The 21,667-nt window shown below is 38.3% G+C and overlaps 1 protein-coding gene across 2 annotated transcripts in view; it reads right to left on the minus strand.

The window, feature by feature from the left end:
• The window catches only part of HYCC1 (hyccin PI4KA lipid kinase complex subunit 1), a 57,979-nt gene extending 37,882 nt beyond the window's left edge, over positions 1-20,097 (minus strand). For both annotated transcript variants that reach the window (XM_081102190.1, XM_081102191.1), the window contains exons 1-2: positions 19,893-20,097; positions 3,504-3,582 (exon numbers count right to left, since the gene is read on the minus strand). In XM_081102190.1, coding sequence (XP_080958316.1) covers positions 3,504-3,554 — 51 coding nt within the window. In that variant the 5' untranslated portion in view covers positions 3,555-3,582; positions 19,893-20,097. The remainder of the gene's footprint in view (positions 1-3,503; positions 3,583-19,892) is intronic.
• Between the last annotated feature and the right edge of the window lie 1,570 nt (positions 20,098-21,667).

The raw sequence follows: 21,667 nt of genomic DNA on the forward strand, positions 1-21,667 counted from the left end.
GCCGAGGCATCAGGCCTGGGTGGGGGGCGGAGCCGGGGATTGGGGGAATATGATGGTCCCCTTGCCCAGGCCTGAAGCCTGGGTCAGAGGCGTCAGGCTTGGGCGGGGGTTGGAGCAAGCGATCAGAGGGAGATGGGGGTCCCCTGCCCAGGCATAATTCCTGGGCCAGAGGCCTCAGGCCTGGGCGGGGGCCAGAGCCAGTGATCGGGGGGAGATGGGGGTCCCCTGTCCAAGCCTGACACCTCTGGCGGAGGCGTCAGGCCTGGGCAAGGGGCCGATCAGGCGATCGGAGGGTGATGGGGGTCAACGCCTGAGGGCTCCCAGTATGTGAGAGGGGGCAGGCTGGGCTGAGGGACACTCTCCCCCTCCCCCCCACCCCACACCCAGTGCACGAATTTCGTGCACCGGGCCCCTAGTATTTATATAAGTATATATCACTCAAAAATCTAATCTCATGTGTAATGTTTTGAACAGAGTTTTTTTATTTATTGGTTCTCCATCCATCTGTCCATCTTCATTAATTCTCTTCCACCCAACCTATATCACACATCCTGACATTTTTAAAAAACCATCTGCCAAACGATACTTTAGTATGAAGCATGTCTTCAAATTTTGCCAAATTTTAAACAAAAATGTAATTAACATCACAAATCATTTCCAAAAACAAGACACTCTAATTTTAAAAGTACTTAAGAGGTTTGTTCTAAAGCACTTTTTTGCACTCTACTACCTCTAGTACACTACTGATTTTGCCTGATAACCTTAATTTTTTTATCCAACATAAAGAAAACCGAATTAAACACACATTAACATAATTCAAAATAATATTCAAATAATTTTCAGGAATCCATAGCAAATTAACCAAGGAATAGGAAATATCTCTTTAACTGGCTATAATACAGACTAGGCAATAATTTAAAACATTTGTTATACCAAATTGACAGAAAATTGGGTAATTTTAATCTTGCAGGATTAGGGGAAATTAAATTAAATTACTTTTTATTTCATGGGGCCCAGGATTTCACTCCTCTCCTTCCCCTGAGTTAAATTTATAAAAATTCTAATAAAATATCACTACCCACATAATACAGGGTCGGGCAAAAGAAAGTATAAAGTTGTATGTGGAAGAGCTTATTCTTGTATTATTATTTATTAATTATTGTATTATTTTCCATACAAACAACTGTAAAAACTACCTTTACCCTATATATGTTATATTAACAAAATATTACTTACTTTATGTCCTAGATCATGGTATTAGAAAATAAGACCTGTGTGCTTGGTGTATTCATTACTACTGGGGTGCCATTGCTTCTTTAGTGAAAAAAAACTAGGAAATATATGTATACACATATGCATGTATATACATATCTAAATATATCATCTACATATTTAGATCCATGAATTCATACTGATTCTCCTAATTTCAATACAACACCTAAGGGTTCTAGGGTTCTTTCTTGCCTTTCCCCATTCCATGTTTCTAATTTCTTTCTCAGACACAGAGAAATCTAACTCCCATTATCCTCCATATTACTTATTTGCTCAAAGTAACCAACCTACCAATGTAACCACTCTGGTTGACTCTTCTACATGCCATCTCTGTAACCCTCCCTCCAAAAAACCCATTTCCTCAAACACTCGGCACATTACTGCCCTTACTGCTATACTGCCCTCTTACCCTCCTCACTGCTACACTTCCCAGGGTATCTATATAGTCAAGGCTGAAGGGAAGGGGAATAACAAATAGAGGTGAAGGGAAGGGACTCAGTCATTATTTTAAATTATATGCCTTAATAGTTGACTCCTCTCCTATACTCCATCTTTCAACATGATATCTTTCCATAACTCTCCTATTAAAGAATGGCTAATTGGCTATATTTGCTTTTGCAAATTTGACTTCACCATTAAACATAAGAATGCTCTAGAAGTGGTACTCAATTGTTAAACTTGACAATTTCCATCAAACTGCAAAAAAAATAAAAATCATGATATAATGAACCATATTGAAACCTCTTGAAGCAGAAAAAAAAACTTAAAAACACCTTGAACACTTAATTCACAAAGACAACATATGCATCAAAAAAGCACATAAAATTTAGTCAATCTATTACAATATGTAAAATTTATACAGTGCACTTTTATAATATTCTAATTTATTTTATAACTACTTAGGGGTTCCATAGAAGGATAGTCAATTCTTGACTATGAAAGGTGAAAAAATAAAAATCTGCTCAGCCATTCATTCATCAGGATGAGGTAACAACGACTGATAAGGCCAGCTGCAAATTTAATAGGAAATATTGTTTCTCTCAAGGACACACGGTAGCCGAAAAGTATCATAACAATCTCCTTTTTTGAGTGACTATTATGTTGTTACTCACTGAGAAATCTTATTGTCTAAAATCAGAAATATCAAAAAAATTGCTGTTTAAACATTCATCAGTAAGAATGAAACATCCCACTTTTGCCTGGAGGAGCTACTTCACCTTGACACAGAGAAGCAGGCTCAATTTCCGACTTAGGTACAAAGGTTCAGAGGAGGGGTTTTTGAACACAACATTCCATGTAAATGTTAACTTTGTAGTTTCCAAGACAACAGGACCCTGGGTCTATTTCAAAGTTGAGACCAGATATTGACCCTATTTACACATAGCTTTGCTTTGTTTTAAGTCTGTCAGAATACAGCTTCATTTAAATTTCATCTGAACTCCACCCTTCCTCTAAATCCTACAACAATTTTATCTTTTCCTTTGGCGAAATGCCTGCCTGGTACCTGTTATATAATCTCCCTCACTGAAACAGGCCAAGAAGTCTGACTTTGTCAGACTATATGTTTGTCCCTGAAGGTCTTGGGGTGGTAGGGCTGAACAAAAAAAGTGACAGTCGCAGCCCAAACTTTTCATTCCTGTTGTTCATGATCATGAAACTCACATAATTATGTGTAACAATGAGACCCAGAAGACAAGGACAAGGTAATTAACTGGTTAAAGCAACACAATTTTAGCTATCATAGACACAAGTCATGAAACAAGAAAACAGGCTTTATTTTCATCATCTAACCAAAAGTTATACACCCCTATATCGTCACTGCGTTAGCCAACTAGAGAAAGATCTACTGGTAGAAAATTGGGTGAATATCCTCTCATTTTTCCTCACTGTTGATCATGCCCACTCCCACGCCCACTGTTGGGAGTTTGATGGTGGTTGAAGAGAGTGACATCAACATCCAGACACTAACCATTCGTTGCAGTGTTGCCATCAAAGGAAAAAAACAAACAAACTGTTTGAACCACTTTTAAGAAAAAAGGAATTGATCTCCTAGAAAAGATTACTATGTGTAAATAATTCCCTATCAAGATTTGTTGGGACATACTTCTGCTTCCACAAATATTTAGCTTTTCAGTCACAAAAAAAAAAAAAAAAAAAAAAAAAGCCACTAGAATTTAAACCCCAGACAAAAGTTCTTTGGTATATAATAATTATATTAAAATAAATTTTACCTTAAACTCTGACAACCATTCCTCCACAACCCCTTTCTCTGAAGTGAACATCTTTCCACATGTGTTCTAAATCTTCAATCTGAAAATTAACATAGAAAATTGTTAAAATTTTAAGTACATTTTCTTTATAGTCAGATTATTATAGATAGAAATGAACCTATAAAATTTAGTTATTTCCTATTAGTAAAAGTAAAGCAATTTCAAACAGAAATTACTGGGTTCATTTCAAAACCAATGTGCACAAACAAGCATTAAAATGCAAGAATTTTGACAAAAGTATAAGTGTCATAATATGATGATATTGGCTCTGCAATTTTCTTTCAGCTTTCATGAATGCCAGCTGCAAAACATACTGAACATTTTTTCCTAGTTTCAAGTGAATAATTTCAAATAGATGATGCATCGCAAGAAAATTGCAGAAAATATTTTAAAACTGTGTTTTCAAAAAGACATGCATTCAAAATTGACTTTATAGAAGGCATTAAAGTAATTGAATTTGCTTATATTTCAGTTATTTATAAGAATAACAGTCTATTAGGCAAGCCACTTGGTTCCCTTAAAGCTTAATATTAATAAAACAAAAGTAAAAGTGGTAATATCCAAGATAATCACTGTATTCAACACTAGTTGATTGGAATTCAGAAGATTGGAATTACTTAAGTATAAAAAGAAAAAAAAGGAAGCTTAGGAAATGAAAAACAAATTTATCTCCAACAAAACTTGTCAGAGTACAATGTAGTTATCTTCACCCACCCATCTATATGAGAGTAGACTTAGAAACTGTTTCTTGAGGAAAAATCTTAGCTCTACCTAAATTTCCTAACCTCCTAATTCAGGTACAAAACCTGCATTAGGCTTCTTAATTTTCATCAGCATTATCAAGTAGTAGAAACTGAGACAGAATTGCCAGAAACTGAATCCTAATTCTATTAGAGGACCCTTCAGTCTGCAGGCCGACATTCTATCCACTCAGCCAAACTGGATAGGGCAGAAGAAAATATTTGTAAAACTAATTTTCATTGGGCTTATCAATGTTTGGTTATTTGGTATGAGTACTTATGGATTTTATTAATTTTGTATTTCTCTCTGTGTCTGGTGACTCTCCTTTTGTCTTGTCATATGTCCTGAAGAGCTTGGCCTTATGACCAGTGAGAATACTTTCTCTCTGGCTTCCACGTGCTTGTGTGTCTCCTGCTCTCTGTCCAGCCACGCTAAGCTCTCAAGGGAATTTTCTATGTATATCCATTTCCTCCCAGAGATGATAAAAACAAGGCCCCTCATTCTTGTTTTCCATTAGTTGAAGAATATATATGCATATGGCAGGCAGCCAAGTAGGATGTGGATTTGACCTTAGGAAATCTAAACACCCAATTCAAAAGGGAGAAAACATGATTCCCCATATTTTGGAATGGCTGTTTCTAACTCTGGGAGTCAACTTTAATTTGAGAGGGTTGCATCTTTTTGCACTCTCCTTTGGCGATGTCTCTTGCATCCAGAATATTGGTTTGAGTAGCTATTAAGATCCTACTCATCAATAGACAAATCCTTTGAATTGGAAAACTTTCTAAATGAAAAAGAAAGAAAACCATTTTCAGAGAGTTCTCATATTGTTATACTAGCTAGTCATTTAAGATTCCTTTAATAAGATGGAGGGAGAAAAATCAAAATAAACTCAGACACCTTCCTATTTGCCTTCAGACATTTGCAGATTAGAGAAAGCAAGACCGGCAGGCATGGCTCAGTGGCTGAGCATTGACCTATGAACCAAGAGGTCAAGGTTCGATTCCTGGTCAGGGCATATGCCGGTTTTGGGGCTTGATATAGTGTGGGGTGTGCAGGAGACAGCCAATCAATGATTCCCTCTCATCATTGATGTTTCTATTTCTCTCTCCCTCTCTACTGTTTTCTGAAATTAATATATACATATTTACAGAAAGAAAGGGGGGAGGGAGGAAAGGAGAGAAGGGAGGAAGGGAGATGGGATATTGGAAATATAACCATTCTGCACTTATGAAGAGAAAAAAACAAAAGGCAAAATCTTATTAAAAGACAATTTATACATTTTTATGTCCTAAGAACTGAGCTTGGTAACTGTCAGGTTGGAAGCTCCAACGTATGGCCAGACAGAAATGTGGGCTAAACTCCATTTATGGCTACAGTCCTACCAAACTGCTGCCAGCTCTCAAGGAAATTATAACCCAAAATTACAATGATTATTATGAGGAATGTTCCAAATAGATTAGATCATTAAAAGCAAGGGCTTCCAAATCAAATAAACAAAATGAGATACCTATATTTTAATACTGATAGAGGTAAAACAAAGAGAAATTTATAGGACTCCTTGACATGAGAATTCCATGAACTATGGGAACAAAAACCCATTGGTGAAACCCTAACTCAGGCTACAATTAGGTTAAAAGAATATAGTAATGTAAGGATTGATACAATTATGAAAACTGGAAGGTTTAAACAGGCTTTATGTTAAAAAGAGTTATGTCAACTTTATCTGAATGTTTTATGGAAAAGGATGTCTGGCAGGGAACAATTCATCTACCCAAAACCTGTTGATAAAGTTCTAATAGAGGCTATAGTTAAGATTTATTTAATGGTTGATGGAGTTAAGATAAAAGATTAGAGGCAAGTTGTTATGTTTTGCACAGGCTTCATGTAAAGTAATTGCATCTCCTTTATCTGATTGTATTGTGGAAATAGACATTGTCTCTCACCAGGAAACATTCCCCTGCCTGCCTGGGACATGAAGGCTGTCAGTTCTTTCTTTTGGCTATCAGAGGGAATGATCTGGAAGGTAATGACCTTTGCAGCCTCTTGAGTCCATGCAATTGTTTAATACGGCCAGAAATATTTACCATTTATTCCAGCTGAAATTTGACAAGCTATTTGAAAAGATTTAATAACTATTTTTTAATCAGAAATTTGGCAAAATTGGAAGCTGAAGATTAAAGAGTGTGATAGGATTTCTTAGAAATCATCCTCTCTCCCCACCCCTCACACTCCACAGGTTTAGCTTAGTTGGTTGAGCTTCGTCCCATATACCAGGAGTTTGCATGTCAGGGCACATGCCCAGGTTTCGAGCTATCCCCAGTGTGGGGCAAACAGGAGGCAGTGATCAATGTTTTTCTTTTATCCATGTTCCTATCTCTCTCTCTTCTCCCTTCTTCTCTCTGAAATAAATGAAAAACAAAACATATTTTAAAAAATACATCCTCCCTATGCTAAATAAAACAACACAAAAACGATGTACCCAGAGGGAAAAAAAGCTAATTAGGGATGAAGTGGCTTGGGAGGAAGGTCAACCAGAGCAATTGTCCTTATCTTACAAAGGACATTGTGAAACCAGAAATGCAGCTCTAGAAGCAGTCCACAGCCCACCTATCTTTATCATCCTCAATTCCTAAATATCTAGATATGGCTAGACATCTAGAAATCTTCTCTACTGCCTGTATTCTGAACTCAGAAACTGGGATTATAGTTTTCTCCAATCATTAACTTTCATTTTTCTTATTGCCATAGAAATGCCTTTTATTAAATACCTGATTTGCTTGCACCATAGGACTAATTTTGGGAGCCCACCTGCATCACCACTTCCTGAAATGAATAACTGTTTAACTGATCTGACCTATACTTAGACTGGTTTAATGAGATATGGAACAAACTCTATCAATCCAACTTCTGGAATATGATACTTCTCTCAGGAAGTTTCAGAGGAGGGAACTGTTGGGGTTCAGAACAAGTCACCCCAAGATGTGTCTCTGCGGTACTCAGATTATTCTGAGCTAAAGACAACTGAGACCCTGTGGGCTCATAAGAAACATCTGTCCCCCTCAACTCCTTTAACCAACTAGAAGAATTTTAGTTAGGGGTATTACCCATAATAAGAGATAATCAGAGACCACGTGTCTTGACCTATCTACCTGGCAGAGCAAACTACTAATTATTGAGCATCTCCTCTTCTTCTTGTCCTGTAATGACCCAACGCAGTACCTCACTGTTAGCTCAAATGCCCTATATACATACCTCATTTTAACTTTCTGTCCCTGAACCTCTCCTCTATGTGGGGTCTTTGACGCTCTCCTACTCACATTCTGCCCACATTCAAGAAAAAAAGGATAAGGAGGAGAGAGAATGCCTTCCACCTAAGGAGACTTCCTTCCCTGAGCTCTTGATAACTTCCATATATAGCTCATTGGCCAGAGTTCAGTATTAATGGCCACACACAGCATTATAGGAGGCTAAGCAAAACAATCTTTAACAGAGTGACACACAGCTAAAAATTTGGGTTCTACTTCTGAGAAAGAAGTGAAAAACAAATAGTTGTGAACAATTAACAGTATGTTCTACAAATGCCTTTTGTTATCTGATAGGGTCTAGTTTATGTTACTATTATAAATGAGCTCTTCTCTTTTTTTTAAACTTTATGTTTTGTTCTTTGTAATTATAATTGCTAATTACAAGTATTTAGGAAAGCAATCCTTTTCCTATGTATTCTGATTATTTCTACCAATCTTAGTGAATTAGTTATTCAGACTTCTAGTAATTCTTGTCTATTATCTTGAATGTTCAAGATAGACAATCAAGTTAATTATAAATAACTGCTCTGACAGTTAAATTTTTTATTCTACTTCAATATTAATCTCCAATTAATCTTACATATAAGAATTTTGTCATTTGATTGTCATGACATATTTTACATTTCAAACATTTTAAACTTACATGTTTGGCTCAGTGGATAGAGCGTCAGCCTGCCCACTGAAGGGTCCCAGGTTCGATTCCGGTCAAGGGCACATGCCCAGGTTGCGGGCTCGATCCCCAGTTGGGGGGCGTGCAATAGGCAGCCAATCAATGATTCTCTCTCATCATTGATGTTTCTCTCTCTCTCTCCCTCTCCCTTCCTCTTTGAAATTAATAAAAAAAATTTTAAAAAAGAAAGAAATCAAGGCACATACAGAGGTAAAATATAAGATCACTCTCCTAGTTACAGAAATATCAGAATCCCCAACTCCTGGATCCTTCCAACTAAACACCATATTGTTATTGTAAATTATAATCAGGAAAAATAAAAGGATAAACCTCTGTATTAATTCACTAACTGAGGTAAATGCAAATACATTAAATAATTTAGGCAGTGGTTCCTGAGTTGATAAGAAAACTATTCAGAAAGATATTAACAGTGGTACTAAAGCTATAAAAAAAAAAAAAAAAAAAAAAAAAGGCGTTCCCCATGAAAATGTAACTATTCAAGAAAGTTAAAGAAGTTTCTTTCTTTTAAGCTTAATCAAAGGACTTTTCAGGGCCTTTATATGTTAAATCTGTGTTATAAGTCTCCAAGAAAGGTGTTTAGAATGAAGTATTTTCCCAAGAGCATTTGACCATGGAATCCTTTACTGTTCAGACACATCTGGCATCATTGGGAATAAAGTCTGGAAAACACTTAGTGTGAGTCAAATGTCTCATACATAGCAATGATGGATGTCCATGGATAATATTATGATAATGACTAATATTCCTCAAGCACTTATGTATCTGGCACCATGCTAAGTGCTTTATGGGAATTTTCATTAAATCCTCACAGTCTTCACAAGTGGTGAATTAATATAATCTCTACTTCACAAAAGAAGCAGACAGAGGAGGAAGAGGAGGAGCAGGAGGAAGAGGAGGAAGAGAAGGAAGATGCAGAGGATGAGGAAGAGGAAGAAGAGGAAGAGGAAGAGGAAGAGGAGGAGGAGGAGGAGGAGGAGGAGGAGGAGGAGAAGGAGGAGGAGGAGGAGGAGGAGGAGGAGGAGGAGGAGGAGGAGGAGGAAGGGAGGGAGGGAGGGAGGGAGGGAAGGAGGAAGGAAGGAAGGAAGGAAGGAAGGAAGGAAGGAAGGAAGGAAGGAAGGGAGGAAGGAGCAGCTGCTGCTAGCCTAAACAAATAACCTATCCAAGGTCACATACTAGTAAGTGGTTGAGTTAGGGTTAGACCCCAAGCAGTCTAACTCCAGAGTCCCCATTCTCAATCACCATTCAATAATCCAATACTCTTTTATTCTTTTTTTTTCTCCCTAATATTTTCATTCCAAATTAAAAACTAGAATATTTTCATTCCAAAATAAATTGGTAGGGAAAAATAAATTACATGGATGATTCTCTTTGGCAGCCAAGTTGAAAATTATAGGGTCATAGAAAAATCATGGTAGGGTACTGGAGTCAGTCTTTATTTCACAGTTAGACCCAGCTCTGGCACCTGTTAGTATGTGACTTTCAGAAAATTCTTGGTTTCAGTATTTTTTTCAATGACTGGAATGAAGAAAAAGAAAAGAGATGAAAAAGTGTATCACTGGTATTTACTATAGTGATCTCAGAAGTGTTAATAAGGATGCTCCCAACTGTGAAAAGTAGTTATCAACATCTGCATTACAGGAATGTCTTAGGTATTAAAAACAATACAAATATTAAACAAAGAACTTATATGCATATATGCATAGCCCCTGGATAAACATTGGTCGGGGAAGGCCTGAGGAGGGGGCAGCAGCAGGATGGAGAGTGTCAAAGGGTGAAGGGAAGGAGGAGGATATGCAATACTTTAAACAATAAAGTTTTTTAAAAGGTAAAAAATAGCCCTAGCTGGTTTGGTTCAGTGGATAAAACATCGGCCTGCGGACTATAGGGTCCTGGGTTTGATTACGGTCAAGGGTACATGCCCGGGTTGCTCGATTGCTAGTCGGGGGCGTGAAGGAGGCAAACTATCAATGATTCTCTCTCATCATTGATGTTTCTATCTCTCTCTCCCTCTTCCTTCCTCTCTGAAATCAATAAAATATAGTAAAGATTATAATAAAAATGCTCTCTTTAAAAAAAAAGGTAAAAAATAATAATACAAATAAAGCACTGGCACACCATAGACGTAAATAATGATAGCTCTCATCATCACTAACAAAATATTTATCAATTTGACAATTGAGAATAAATTTCAGGATCTTACACTTCCTGAAAAGGGATGGAGGGAGAATGAGAGGAAGGCTTTATTAGATTCTAATGCCCTCCAGTTACTGCCATCCTTATTTATGCTTCACTGATTAACTTTCTGATTTAGTAATCTAATCTACTGTCACTGCCTCCAATTATTTCACCACCAATGTATTCCTCACCCCCTTTACAGTATATATTGGTTCTCATCATATATTCTCCATGGTCTTATAAATAAATCAATTGGTTCTTCCTCAATACTCATTCTTTCTCTTTAACCTTGTCACAAGTGTCTTCCTTTCTGAAACTCTACTAAGAAGACATCACTGACTTCAGTATTCTGATTCTATCACCCATGTAACCATCCTTCTGATTTTCTGTACTTCTCTAGTAGTCTAGTTGATTTGCACAGTTCTACCTTTCCTACTTAGTGGATGCTTTCCCCCAACTCATTTTTAAAGTATTTTCACCTTCTTCCCTATTCAACGTCTGGAATGAAGTCATTCCTCTATCAGGACCCACTTGAAGTTTCATAATTTTCCCAAAAAGTCTCTCCCTCTTCTAAACTACAAAAGTGTTTACGTTTTAGGGGCTATGTTGTCACTCTGTCCACCACTGTAATATCTATGGGTTAACAAATGAGCAGGAAACTTAAAATTTAGGGGGGAAGAGGGTGTATATGTGCCTAGCAAGTTTAAAGAGGCCAAATGGGCAACTTGTTATGCTCCACATGGGCAGAGGAGGGGAGTGTAGTATATGTATGTTAATTAGAACCAGTACCCTAACTCAATTAATTAAATGTTATCGACATTGAAAGGGGCAAAAAAAAGAGGGGCTCAAAAAGATAAAAATAGAGTTCATATTGCTTGCCCAATTGTAGCACTTTTAAGGCTTACATTATTCTCTAAATTTTCAAGTCTATAAATCACTCTATAACCTGAAATAATTTTCATAGTACAGTTTAAGAACTCAAATACAATGTTTTCATTAAGTCTTGTGCAAAGAACTAAATGAATCTTTATGCATTTATATGAGAAAGCAGCTAATGTTCATCAGCTAATTACGAGACTTTGTTCAAGATACACACACCAAACAAATATCACTTAACATTTACTACTACAAGGCTACACTGATACAAGCCTCAACAACGGCAAATATTTAAACTACAGTAGGAAAGTACTGTTTCCAAAACTCCTTGATCTTACATCACATTCTTTACAAGGTACAAACGAAATTCAGAAATACAAATTGTTTTTGAACACCAATAAATTAAAATGTGAATTATATAAAGTGCATTATATTGCCCAACCAGCGTGGCTCAGAAGTTGAACACTGACCTATGAACCAGGAGGTCACGGTTTGATTCCCGGTCAGCGCACATGCCCAAGTTGCAGGCTCGATCCCCAGTGGGAACGTGCAGGAGGCAGACAATCAATGAGTCTCTCTCATCATTGATGTTTCTCTCTCTCTCTCTCTCTCTCTCTCCTCTCTGAAATCAATAAAAATATATTTTAAAAAAATAAAGTGCATTATGCAAATATTATCTCATTCCCATTCCAAGATCTTCTACTTAAAGAAAATGCAAAACTATTTTCTCAACATGCTAAAAAAATTGTCAAATGCACAACTTTGAAACCCTAAAATTATTCTTATTTAAATGAGAAACAAGCTAAAGATGTTTACTATTCACTACCATAATTTAACATTATCATAGATGTTCTGATAATTATAATTTTTTTAAAAAGGAATAAGTATTAGATATTGGCAAGAAGACAAAACTAACATGTCCAATGCTCTGCCTTATTACAAAAATATGAAAAACTATTAGAATTAAAAGCTCATAAAATGACCATTTAAGAAAACAGTATACACAAATCACCGACTTTTCTATGTCCACACCTAGAAGATGTAATCCTCTTTGAAATACAATGAAAAAAGATTACATTCACAATAGCAAAATAAGTTTTAAAATATCAAAATTTAACTTTGAAGACAGGCAGAATCAAATGAAGAAAACTATAAAACACTGAGTCATTAAAGATGACTTGGAAAAATTATAATTATATTGTAAAGATATCACAATTACCTCCAAAATATTAATTTAGAAATTCCAATGGGGCTCTTTTAGAATCTTAATAAAATGTTTTCAGTTAAAGGTAATCTGGAAAAATAAATATATGAAAAATGCCAAACATCTTTTGAAAAAGATAATAGGGATTCACACAACCATATAATAAGATATATTAAAAGTTCTAATAATTAGGACTGTTTGAAATTACTGGATCAAAAAATAAAGATCCCAATGAAGCAGAATAAAAGGCCTAGAAAAAATCATATAGATATATATAAACATAATTTGTTATATAATAAAGATGACATTTAAAACCTCTGAGGAAGGATATGAAGAAAAGGGAATCCTTGTACACTGTTGGTGAGAATGCAGATTGGTGCAGCCACTATGAAAACAGTATGGAAGTTACTCAAAAAATTAAAAATGGAACTGTCTTATGACTCAGTAATTCCACTTCTAGGGATTTATTCAAATAACCCAAAACCCTAATTTGAAAAAATATATGCACCCCCATGTTCATTGCAGCATTATTTACAATAGCCAAGATTTGGAAGCAGCCCAAGTGTCCATCAGTAGATGAGTGGATAAAAAAAGCTGTGGTACATTTCCACAATGGAATACTGCTTGTCTGTAAAAAAGAAGGAAATCTTATCTTTTGCAACAGCATGGATGGACCTGGAGAACATTATGCTAAGTGAAATAAGCCAGTCAGAGAAAGATAAGTATCATATGATTTCACTCATATGTGGAATCTAATGAACAAAATGAACTAACAAGCAAAATAGTGACAGAAGCATATATACGGAGAGCAGGCTAACAGCTGTTGGGGGTGAGGTGGGGGGCTAAGTGGCAGGGAAGGGAGGATTGAGCCAAAAAGAAAAGAAAAAAGGAGAAAAAACTCATGGACATGGACAACAGTGTGGTGATTGCTGGGGAAGAGGTAGTTATGAGGGTGAAGGAAGGTGAAGGAGGGTATAGGGCAATAAATGGTGATGGACGGAGACTTGACTTGGGGTGGTGAACATACAATACAATGTACAGATTATGTGTTGTAAAATTGTGCACCTGAAACCTGTATAATTCTGTTAACCAGTGTCACTCCAATAAAATCGATAAAAAGGGGGAAAACTGACTTTAAGAAACAATAATTGTGAAGCTAAAGAAAAAAATGAAATTAAAAATAAATCCTTTGAGGAAAGATAATTGTTCAATAAAAAGTATTAAAATGATGGACTTGCCACTCTACATTAAAATACATCCAAAATAGACTAAAGATGTGCCCTAACCGGTTTGGCTCAGTGGATAGAGTGTCGGCCTGCGGACTCAAGGGTCCCAGGTTCAATTCTGGTCAAGGGCATGTACCTTGGTTGCGGGCCATCCCCAGTGGGGTATGTGCCAGAGGCAGCTGATCGATGTTCCTCTCATCAATGTTTCAAATACTCTATCCTTCTCCCTTTCCCTTCCTCTCTATAAGAAATCAATAAAATATATATTTTTAAAAAAGATGTAAATGTTTTCTAAAACTGTGAAAGTAATATAAGGAAATAGAGGTGAATAGTTATATACTCTGGAAATTCGAGAAGGCTTTCCTAAGCAGGCAGATACCAAAAGAAAAGTTGATAGATTTAACTATACTAAAAATGTTTTAAAATCTGTGTAAAAAGCCCTGGCCGGTGTGGTTCAGTTGGTTGTAGCAATATCCTGTACACCAAAAGGTCTCATGTTCGATTCCCAGTTAGGGCGCATACCTAGGTTTAGGGTTTGATCCCAGGTTGGGTGCATGGAAAAGACAACAGGTTGATGTTTCTCTCTTCCTATCCCTTCCTCTCTCTCTCTCTCTAAAACCAATAAAAACATATCCTTGGGTAAGGATTTTAAAAATCTGTTTAAAAAGAAAAACCTACACCAAAAACAAAATTAGGATGCAGATGACAAACTGGAGAAATTATTTGCAATGTAATTTGACAAAGGTATAATAGTTTCACATACAAAGAGCTCTCATAACTAATTTTTTTAAAATCTCTAATATCTTAATAAACAAAGGACACTAATGGATAATTCACAAAAGAAATACAAATATTTAGTGTCACTAATAAAGAAAAAAAATTGATATAAGATACAACTTTTCATACTAAATGGCAGTTTTTCATTGCTAGTGCTGAATATGAAGAGGTTGTTGGCTTTCTCAAAACAATAAATGTGAATAGTAATTAAACCTTTCTGGAAGGCAATCTATTAATACCTATTTAAAATAATTTAAATATGCATAACTTTTGACTTCAGAATTTATCCTAAGGAAATAAAAATATAATGATTAAACTGTTAAGAACCTAACTGCTACATTATTCACTCACATTTATTGAGAAAAGCTTAAATTTTCAACAATTGAAATGGTGGTTAAATAAATGATGATAAATCCATTTGCTGAATATTATCCACACATTTAAAATAATGTTATATGTTATAAACAAATAATATGTTATTGACTTGGGTAAGCATTCATTCTATTAAGTGAAAATAAGACAAGAAAAAACTCATACCAAAAAATGAAACTATATATGATATGGTTTCTTAAAAAAAAAAGTAAATACCTATTAAAAAGGCCAATAAGACCAAAGTGATAATAATGATTATCCCTGGATGGAGGCATTATAAATGTTACTTATAATTTATGCTTTCCTGAATTTTACAGTATTACTACAATTATTATGTATTACATTAGTAACTAAGAAAATACAGAATGTTTACAATACTGCTGTGACTATAGCTACAATGGTATCCAAAATCAGGGCAACATTGATATTCCCACTCTATTTAGGCTGCACAAAAATCAGGGATGCCAAGCCTGAATCACAGTGAAAGAAATGTTGAGAACTCTAGAAAACAATAAAAAGTTTTTCACTCCACCTTTATGATCAAGTACAATGTGAAAATAATATTTAGATATTAGCCATTCTGCTTTTAGCCTCATGCCAAATGTAAGAATCAAGAGTAAGGAACAACCCCTGGACCTCAAAACCAATAGGACTCAGCTTTTACCTACATTCAAATTGTGAGCCAGAAACTTTTTTCTAAAAAGTGAATGGGGGGAATATAGGTATTATCTTTCTCAGTATAGAAAGCATGGGCCTTCGACACTTTCTAATCACAACTCTTCTCAGTCTCATTTGAGAGACAGAGAAATTATTTTCTCCCCCAATGTATTTAAAAGGCATATATCCTAACGGCAAGCAAGCAGGATTTCTTCTGAGCAAAAATGTTGTAAACAGGAGATTTTCAAATGTTAAATGTTCTCTTTCCTCAGTGCAAATATGCAGCCTAACTCTGCGAGGGCCAAAAAGACTCTGGCTCTCAACAATAAGCAATAATCAAACTGTTAATTCCATCTGCTCCCCTCCAAAAAATGACAAAACATTACACGGTGGTGCCAGGGTCTCAAGCTCCATTTAAGAGGTTTTCTGAAGGGCATCCATTTTCACAATATCAACATGCTAATTTTTTTAGTACTTCGGAAACCAATCCTGATACTATATGATGACAACTTTGATGCTGATAACAAATAAATACACTATCTTTAACATCTTTGTTAGAGATGTTGTTTCCAGAATTATCTTCCTTTCTTATTGGTCAAAGCACTAAATTCCAACCACTTCTATTGTCTCAGGGCCTTAGTTCCAATAAACATCTATCTAATCTTTCCTGAATATCTTATTTCTTGCTTTCCTTAAGAATGTAAAGAAACAAGCATAACATTTCTTCAACCTGAATCCCTTTGTAGTGGTTTCAACATGCCTGCACAGTGGAATTACCCAGGGAACTTTAAAATACCTATGCAGCTAATCTATTGTAACAGAAAGTAGAGCAATAGCTTACAGGGATGAAAGGAAAGGGAGGAGAGAAAACTTTTGGAGGTGATGAATCTGTTCATTATTTTGATTGTGGTGATGGTTTTGTGAGTGTAAACATATGTCAAATAAACTACACACTTCAAATGTGTAGCTTATTAAATGCTAATTATACTTCAATAAAGCTGTTGAAATAAATACTGATGTCTGGGTCCCACCCACAAATTGATATGGGGGCTCCCCTGGAAACTGAAATTCTTAAAAACTCTCCAGATGATTGTAAATGTGCAGCTAAGATTGAGATCCACTGCTCTATATCGATCTTTATCTCCTCTCTCCATTCTTTCAGTTTTCTTGAAATGCCTCATTCAAGCATGTTTACTTTATCATCATCACCCATTCTTTCTCAATTTTCTGAAGACTGGTTTCTGAATCACCACTCAGCTAAAACTGTACTTGTTAAAGTCACCTATGGACTCCTGACAAATACACTGGTTCCTGGAGTCCTCTCCTTACTTGATACTTCTTTACAGCATTCAAAACTGTCCATCCATTCCTCCTCTATGTGAAAATCTCTCCACCCTTAGCATCTCTCCTGATGGCCCTCCCACCTTTCTCTGACTCCACCTTTCTCTCTATCTCTTTCACACTATTCTCCTACCAACATCTCCTCTTTATCAATCAGTTCTCTGCTGCTTTTATCATGCTAAAGGCTTTCCCTGACTTATTTCAACATAACTAAATCAATACAGCTTCAAATTAACCCCCAATTTTCCCTCTAATCCTGATTTCCTTTACAAATTCCACATCCATAGATCCAAACACCTACATCTTCACCTGAATGCTCCATAGCTTGGTCAAATTCAAGAAACAATGCCCTGGTCCAGCCTTCTATCACCCTCACTCACTAGTGTCATCTTCCACCACTTCCCTAACCCCTGCATTCAATGTCAATGTTATTGACTTTAGATTTGTCATTGAGAATGACCTCTCTAATCTATCATGGTTTCTCATGCCTCCTTGCCTTCTCACTTTCTATATTCTCCTCTTGGAAAGTGACTCACTGCACTTGGCAAAATTATATTATACTTCAAAACTCTACTGCAGTGGTTCTCAACCTGTGGGTCGAGACCCCTTTGGGGGTCGAACAACCCTTTCACAGGGGTCGCCTAAGACCATCGGAAAACACATATATAATTACATATTGTTTTTGTGATTAATCACTATGCTTTAATTATGTTCAATTTATAACAATGAAAATACATCCTGCGTAACAGATATTTACATTATGATTTATAACAGTAGCAAAAATACAGTTATGAAGTAGCAACGAAAATAATTTTATGGTTGGGGGTCACCACAACATGAGGAACTGTATTAAAGGGTCGCGGCATTAGGAAGGTTGAGAACCACTGTTCTACTGTGTGCTCCTGACTCTACCTACACCAAGCGTTAGCCATCTCCTACTTTGCTCCCTTACTACACTAGGCATATCACTTACCACATGGTTGTATGATTGTTAATTTACTTACTTGTCTTGTAAATTAGTAAATTCCTTGATGACAATAGCTATGACATTCATTTCTGTATCCCTAGTGCCTAACAGCTTGGGTCAGTATAAAATACATTTGATTGACATAATTTCAATTATTTGCAAAATATAAACCTGATACCCTAAACATGATCTTCATACTAACATTATTTAAAGATTTCTTAATTTCATTATAAAATAAATATCAGGCAACAGGATCCTGAATAAAACAGTCAAATATCTTGACCATAAGATATTTTTAAACTTTGTCAAAATGACACCACTCTAAAAAAATGCAACCAACAGCAGACTTCAAAAAAGATAAATACAACAAAGAAAGGAAGTAGGAATAACATACTAATCTAGCCAATGCTTTATGTGGATGTCCATACCCAGGTACCGTTAAGGCTGATACCTAAGAGGGTTTATAATCCCTCTCTGGTAATAATCAGTGTAAATCAAAAAAGAGTAAGCCAAATCCAGAATTTGTTTTCTAACCATGTGATGGTTTTCTCCCTTACTATTTTGTTTACGTGAATTATCTGAATAACCAAAGGTTTTCCTTTTTTCTTTCTGGCCTTTCCCTGCACTTTAAAAATGTGGTGCTTTGGACTAATACGGATCTTGCAAACCTTAAAATGTTATTAACCTAAAGGGGGGAAAAAATGCTTCTAAGTTGGGGGAGCTTGAGGGGGTAGAGTTTGGATGTTAAGACAATATTCGTAAGGAAAACAAGCCTCCCAGGAATATAACATTGACTCAAAGTGAAAAGAGATCCTTATGACTTTATGTAGATGAGATTTTAAAAGCTGAAAATCTCCAACTGTAAAGGGTTACATGAGCCAAAGAGGTGGGCATACCAGCTCCAAAAACTACGTGTGACTCAAAGGACAAATAATTTGCGAAAGGACTGCGTGGGCCCTGCTGCCTGCAGTCGGGGCTCTGAGATAAGTGGCAGCTGCCAGGCCAGCGGCACCAACTCCCCTACCTGCAGCGGGAGCGGAGCGGCTGGGCTGCCGGGCGGGGGACAGCGTGTGTATCAGACACCGATTCTGTGCCGCCGCCGCCGCTAGGGTTGCAACGTTCAACCTTTCGGAAACGTCTACACTCGGAGTGTACAATGCACACATGTGCACACTGAAGGGCGGACACCCAGCTCGGCCGAGGCGTGCAAACTTGCGGTCTCCCCATGCAACAATGTTCAGACAACACCCAGGCGATCCTCGAGAATGTTAAAAGCGGCCTCGGGGAAGTCATAACTCAAAGAAAAAAGGAGGCAAAGGCTGAAGAGATCTCCCGAGTAATAACCAAGGAAGGAGTCGTGGCTGCTTTCTGAACCCCTACGTCCTGCGGGGGAACCACAGACCCCAGCGAACGCTTCCAAAGAACGAGGGGCCGGAGGGGGGGGGGAGGACGGGGGGGTCGACGGGACCATGTTGGCCGCTAGACTGGACCGAGAGCGGTAGCCTCGCTGGACTGGGAGGAAAGGATGGGAGAGGTCAGGCCGGAGCATCAGCCGCGAGCGGGGGGTAAGGAGCTCCCGGCCCAGGTCGACTCCGCAGGGGGGCGGCCGGCCCCCTCCACCCCCCACCCCCCGCCCGAGGCAGCGGCACCCGGGTCACCCCCGCAGTCTGGACCGCTCCTCGCCGGGAAGAAAGGCTCGAGTCCGCGCGCTCAAGGCTGCCGCCGCCCGGGCAGCAGCAGGAGGGGGAGCCCAACTTCGGGGCGAGCAGCCGCCGATCGCAGCCCCTCACCCGGGCCCGCCGCTCGCGGCCCGCGACGCCCCCCGCGCCCAGCAGGGTCCTGCGCCCACCCGCGGCGCCTCGCGCGGGAGCCGTTACCTCCAACGAAGCCGCCGCCCAAGAGACAAAGTCCCCGTCCCCTCCCCGCCGCCGCCTCGCCCGGCTCCTCCCTGACAAAAAAGTTATCGGTCGTCGGCCGCCTTGGGGGCCCGCCGTGGGTCGTTCGACCGGACTCACCAGAGCGGCTCCCAGACCTCCACTCCCAGAACTTCACTCGTCTGGCTCGAAGCGACAGCGAAGGCGTCGGCTCCTCCTTTTCCCGGGCAGTAGCAGCACCTGCCCCCCTTCTTCCTAGCAAAACGGGTCCCGACGAGCCATCTTCCCCCTCTGCTCACTGACTGACAACCCAGCTCCGAGAGCTGCCACTGCCGCCAGCTACTCTGACGGGCAAGGCTAGGGACCCGTCCCCAAGCAACCAACCACCACCGCCCCACTCCAGTTCGGCCTATGGCCGTCGCCAGGGGCGGGACCAGAACAACTTCTCCACCAATGAGGATCTTCCTCTGCTAGGTCTGGGGCGGAGCCGTGAGGTGGGAGGGAGAGCTACTTCGGTGGGCGTGGTCTCCGCAGTGGGCGTGGTCGGAGCGCCCAAGTGGAGATGATTGACTGTCAGATTTGCGACAAAGAGTGATCCGTGAAGGTCTCTAGACGCTGAGCCGTTAGGATTTATGGCCCGCTCAGAAGAAAGCAAGCCTTTCGGAGTGACGTTAACCATAACCACAGAAGAGAAACTAACTGATATTTTAATTTCTTGATCAGAAGGACTTACTTCCCAGTAATTGGAGACACAAGAATTTATCAAAATTTTACGAAATTCTAAGCCAAAAAAAAAGTACGTTTTTATAAAATGGTAATAATAACTTTTCCCACTTAGCCTAGAAAAAGTCAAATACAATTTCCCAATTTTCTTTCCATGGACTCCTCCCCCACCCCCCACCCCTCCATCTTCCTACTTGCCTACTCTTCTAGACACACATTATTTTGTGTAACGATTGGCACCTGAGCACATCTGAGCCAGCTCCTACATACATTCCCTCTTTTTTTGACCTTGTCAACTCCTCCTACCACATCCCTCTCAAATCCAATCAGAATTAATTAGAAGAAAAATGGACCTTCAACCTGGAAGACAGGAAGTCATTTTAGGTTTTTACTAGAAAGAGGAAAGACTTCTAAAGCAACAAGTAAGCTTTCCAAATATGCCACACACAAATAAGAAAACATATTACTTGATATCAAAAGGGCATTAAGCAAACAATTTTAGGTAATCGTTTGGGCGGATCTATAGAAGAATCAGACAGGATCTCCCAAGAGCATAGCCATGATTGTTAGCAAATAATAACAAAATGCAGTGATAAGGGCAACAGAGCTGGGTTCAAAGAGCAAGGAGAACACACAGGAAGAAATTATTGTGTTTAAGAAAGGGAACTTCACAAGGAAGGTGATGTTTGAATAGGCTCTTAAAAGATAGATAGGAGTTTACCAGGGAATAAAGTCAAAGGGCATTTCAGGAAGAGAAACTGCATGTTCAGAGGCATGGAGTTGTGAAAGGGCACTGGTTGGTTAGGGAACATTGAAAAATGCGTAGGCTGAAAAGTGAGTCGCAGCCAAAAATTAAGCTAGAGCAAAAGGTTGAAATTATAGTAAAAGGCCTCATGAGCTACACTAAGGTATTTAGATGAGCATTGTCCAACAGAGCTTTCTGCAAAGATGGAAATGTTCTATATTTGATAGCCGTTATCCACATGTGATTATCAAATACTTGAAATATGGTTTAGCTGAAGAGCTCAATTTTTATTTGAATTCTAATAACTCTCATATTGGACAGCTCGGATTTAGACTTCATTCTACAATGGCAATGAAGGACCAACAGAATCTTTTAATCATGTGGACAACACAATCAGGTTTCCTTTAAAGGATGAAAAGCCTAAAGCCAGTTTAGAGAGTATCTGTTC

This window comes from Myotis nattereri (assembly GCF_964212035.1).
Source record: "Myotis nattereri genome assembly, chromosome: 11".
Taxonomy (NCBI): domain Eukaryota; kingdom Metazoa; phylum Chordata; class Mammalia; order Chiroptera; family Vespertilionidae; genus Myotis; species Myotis nattereri.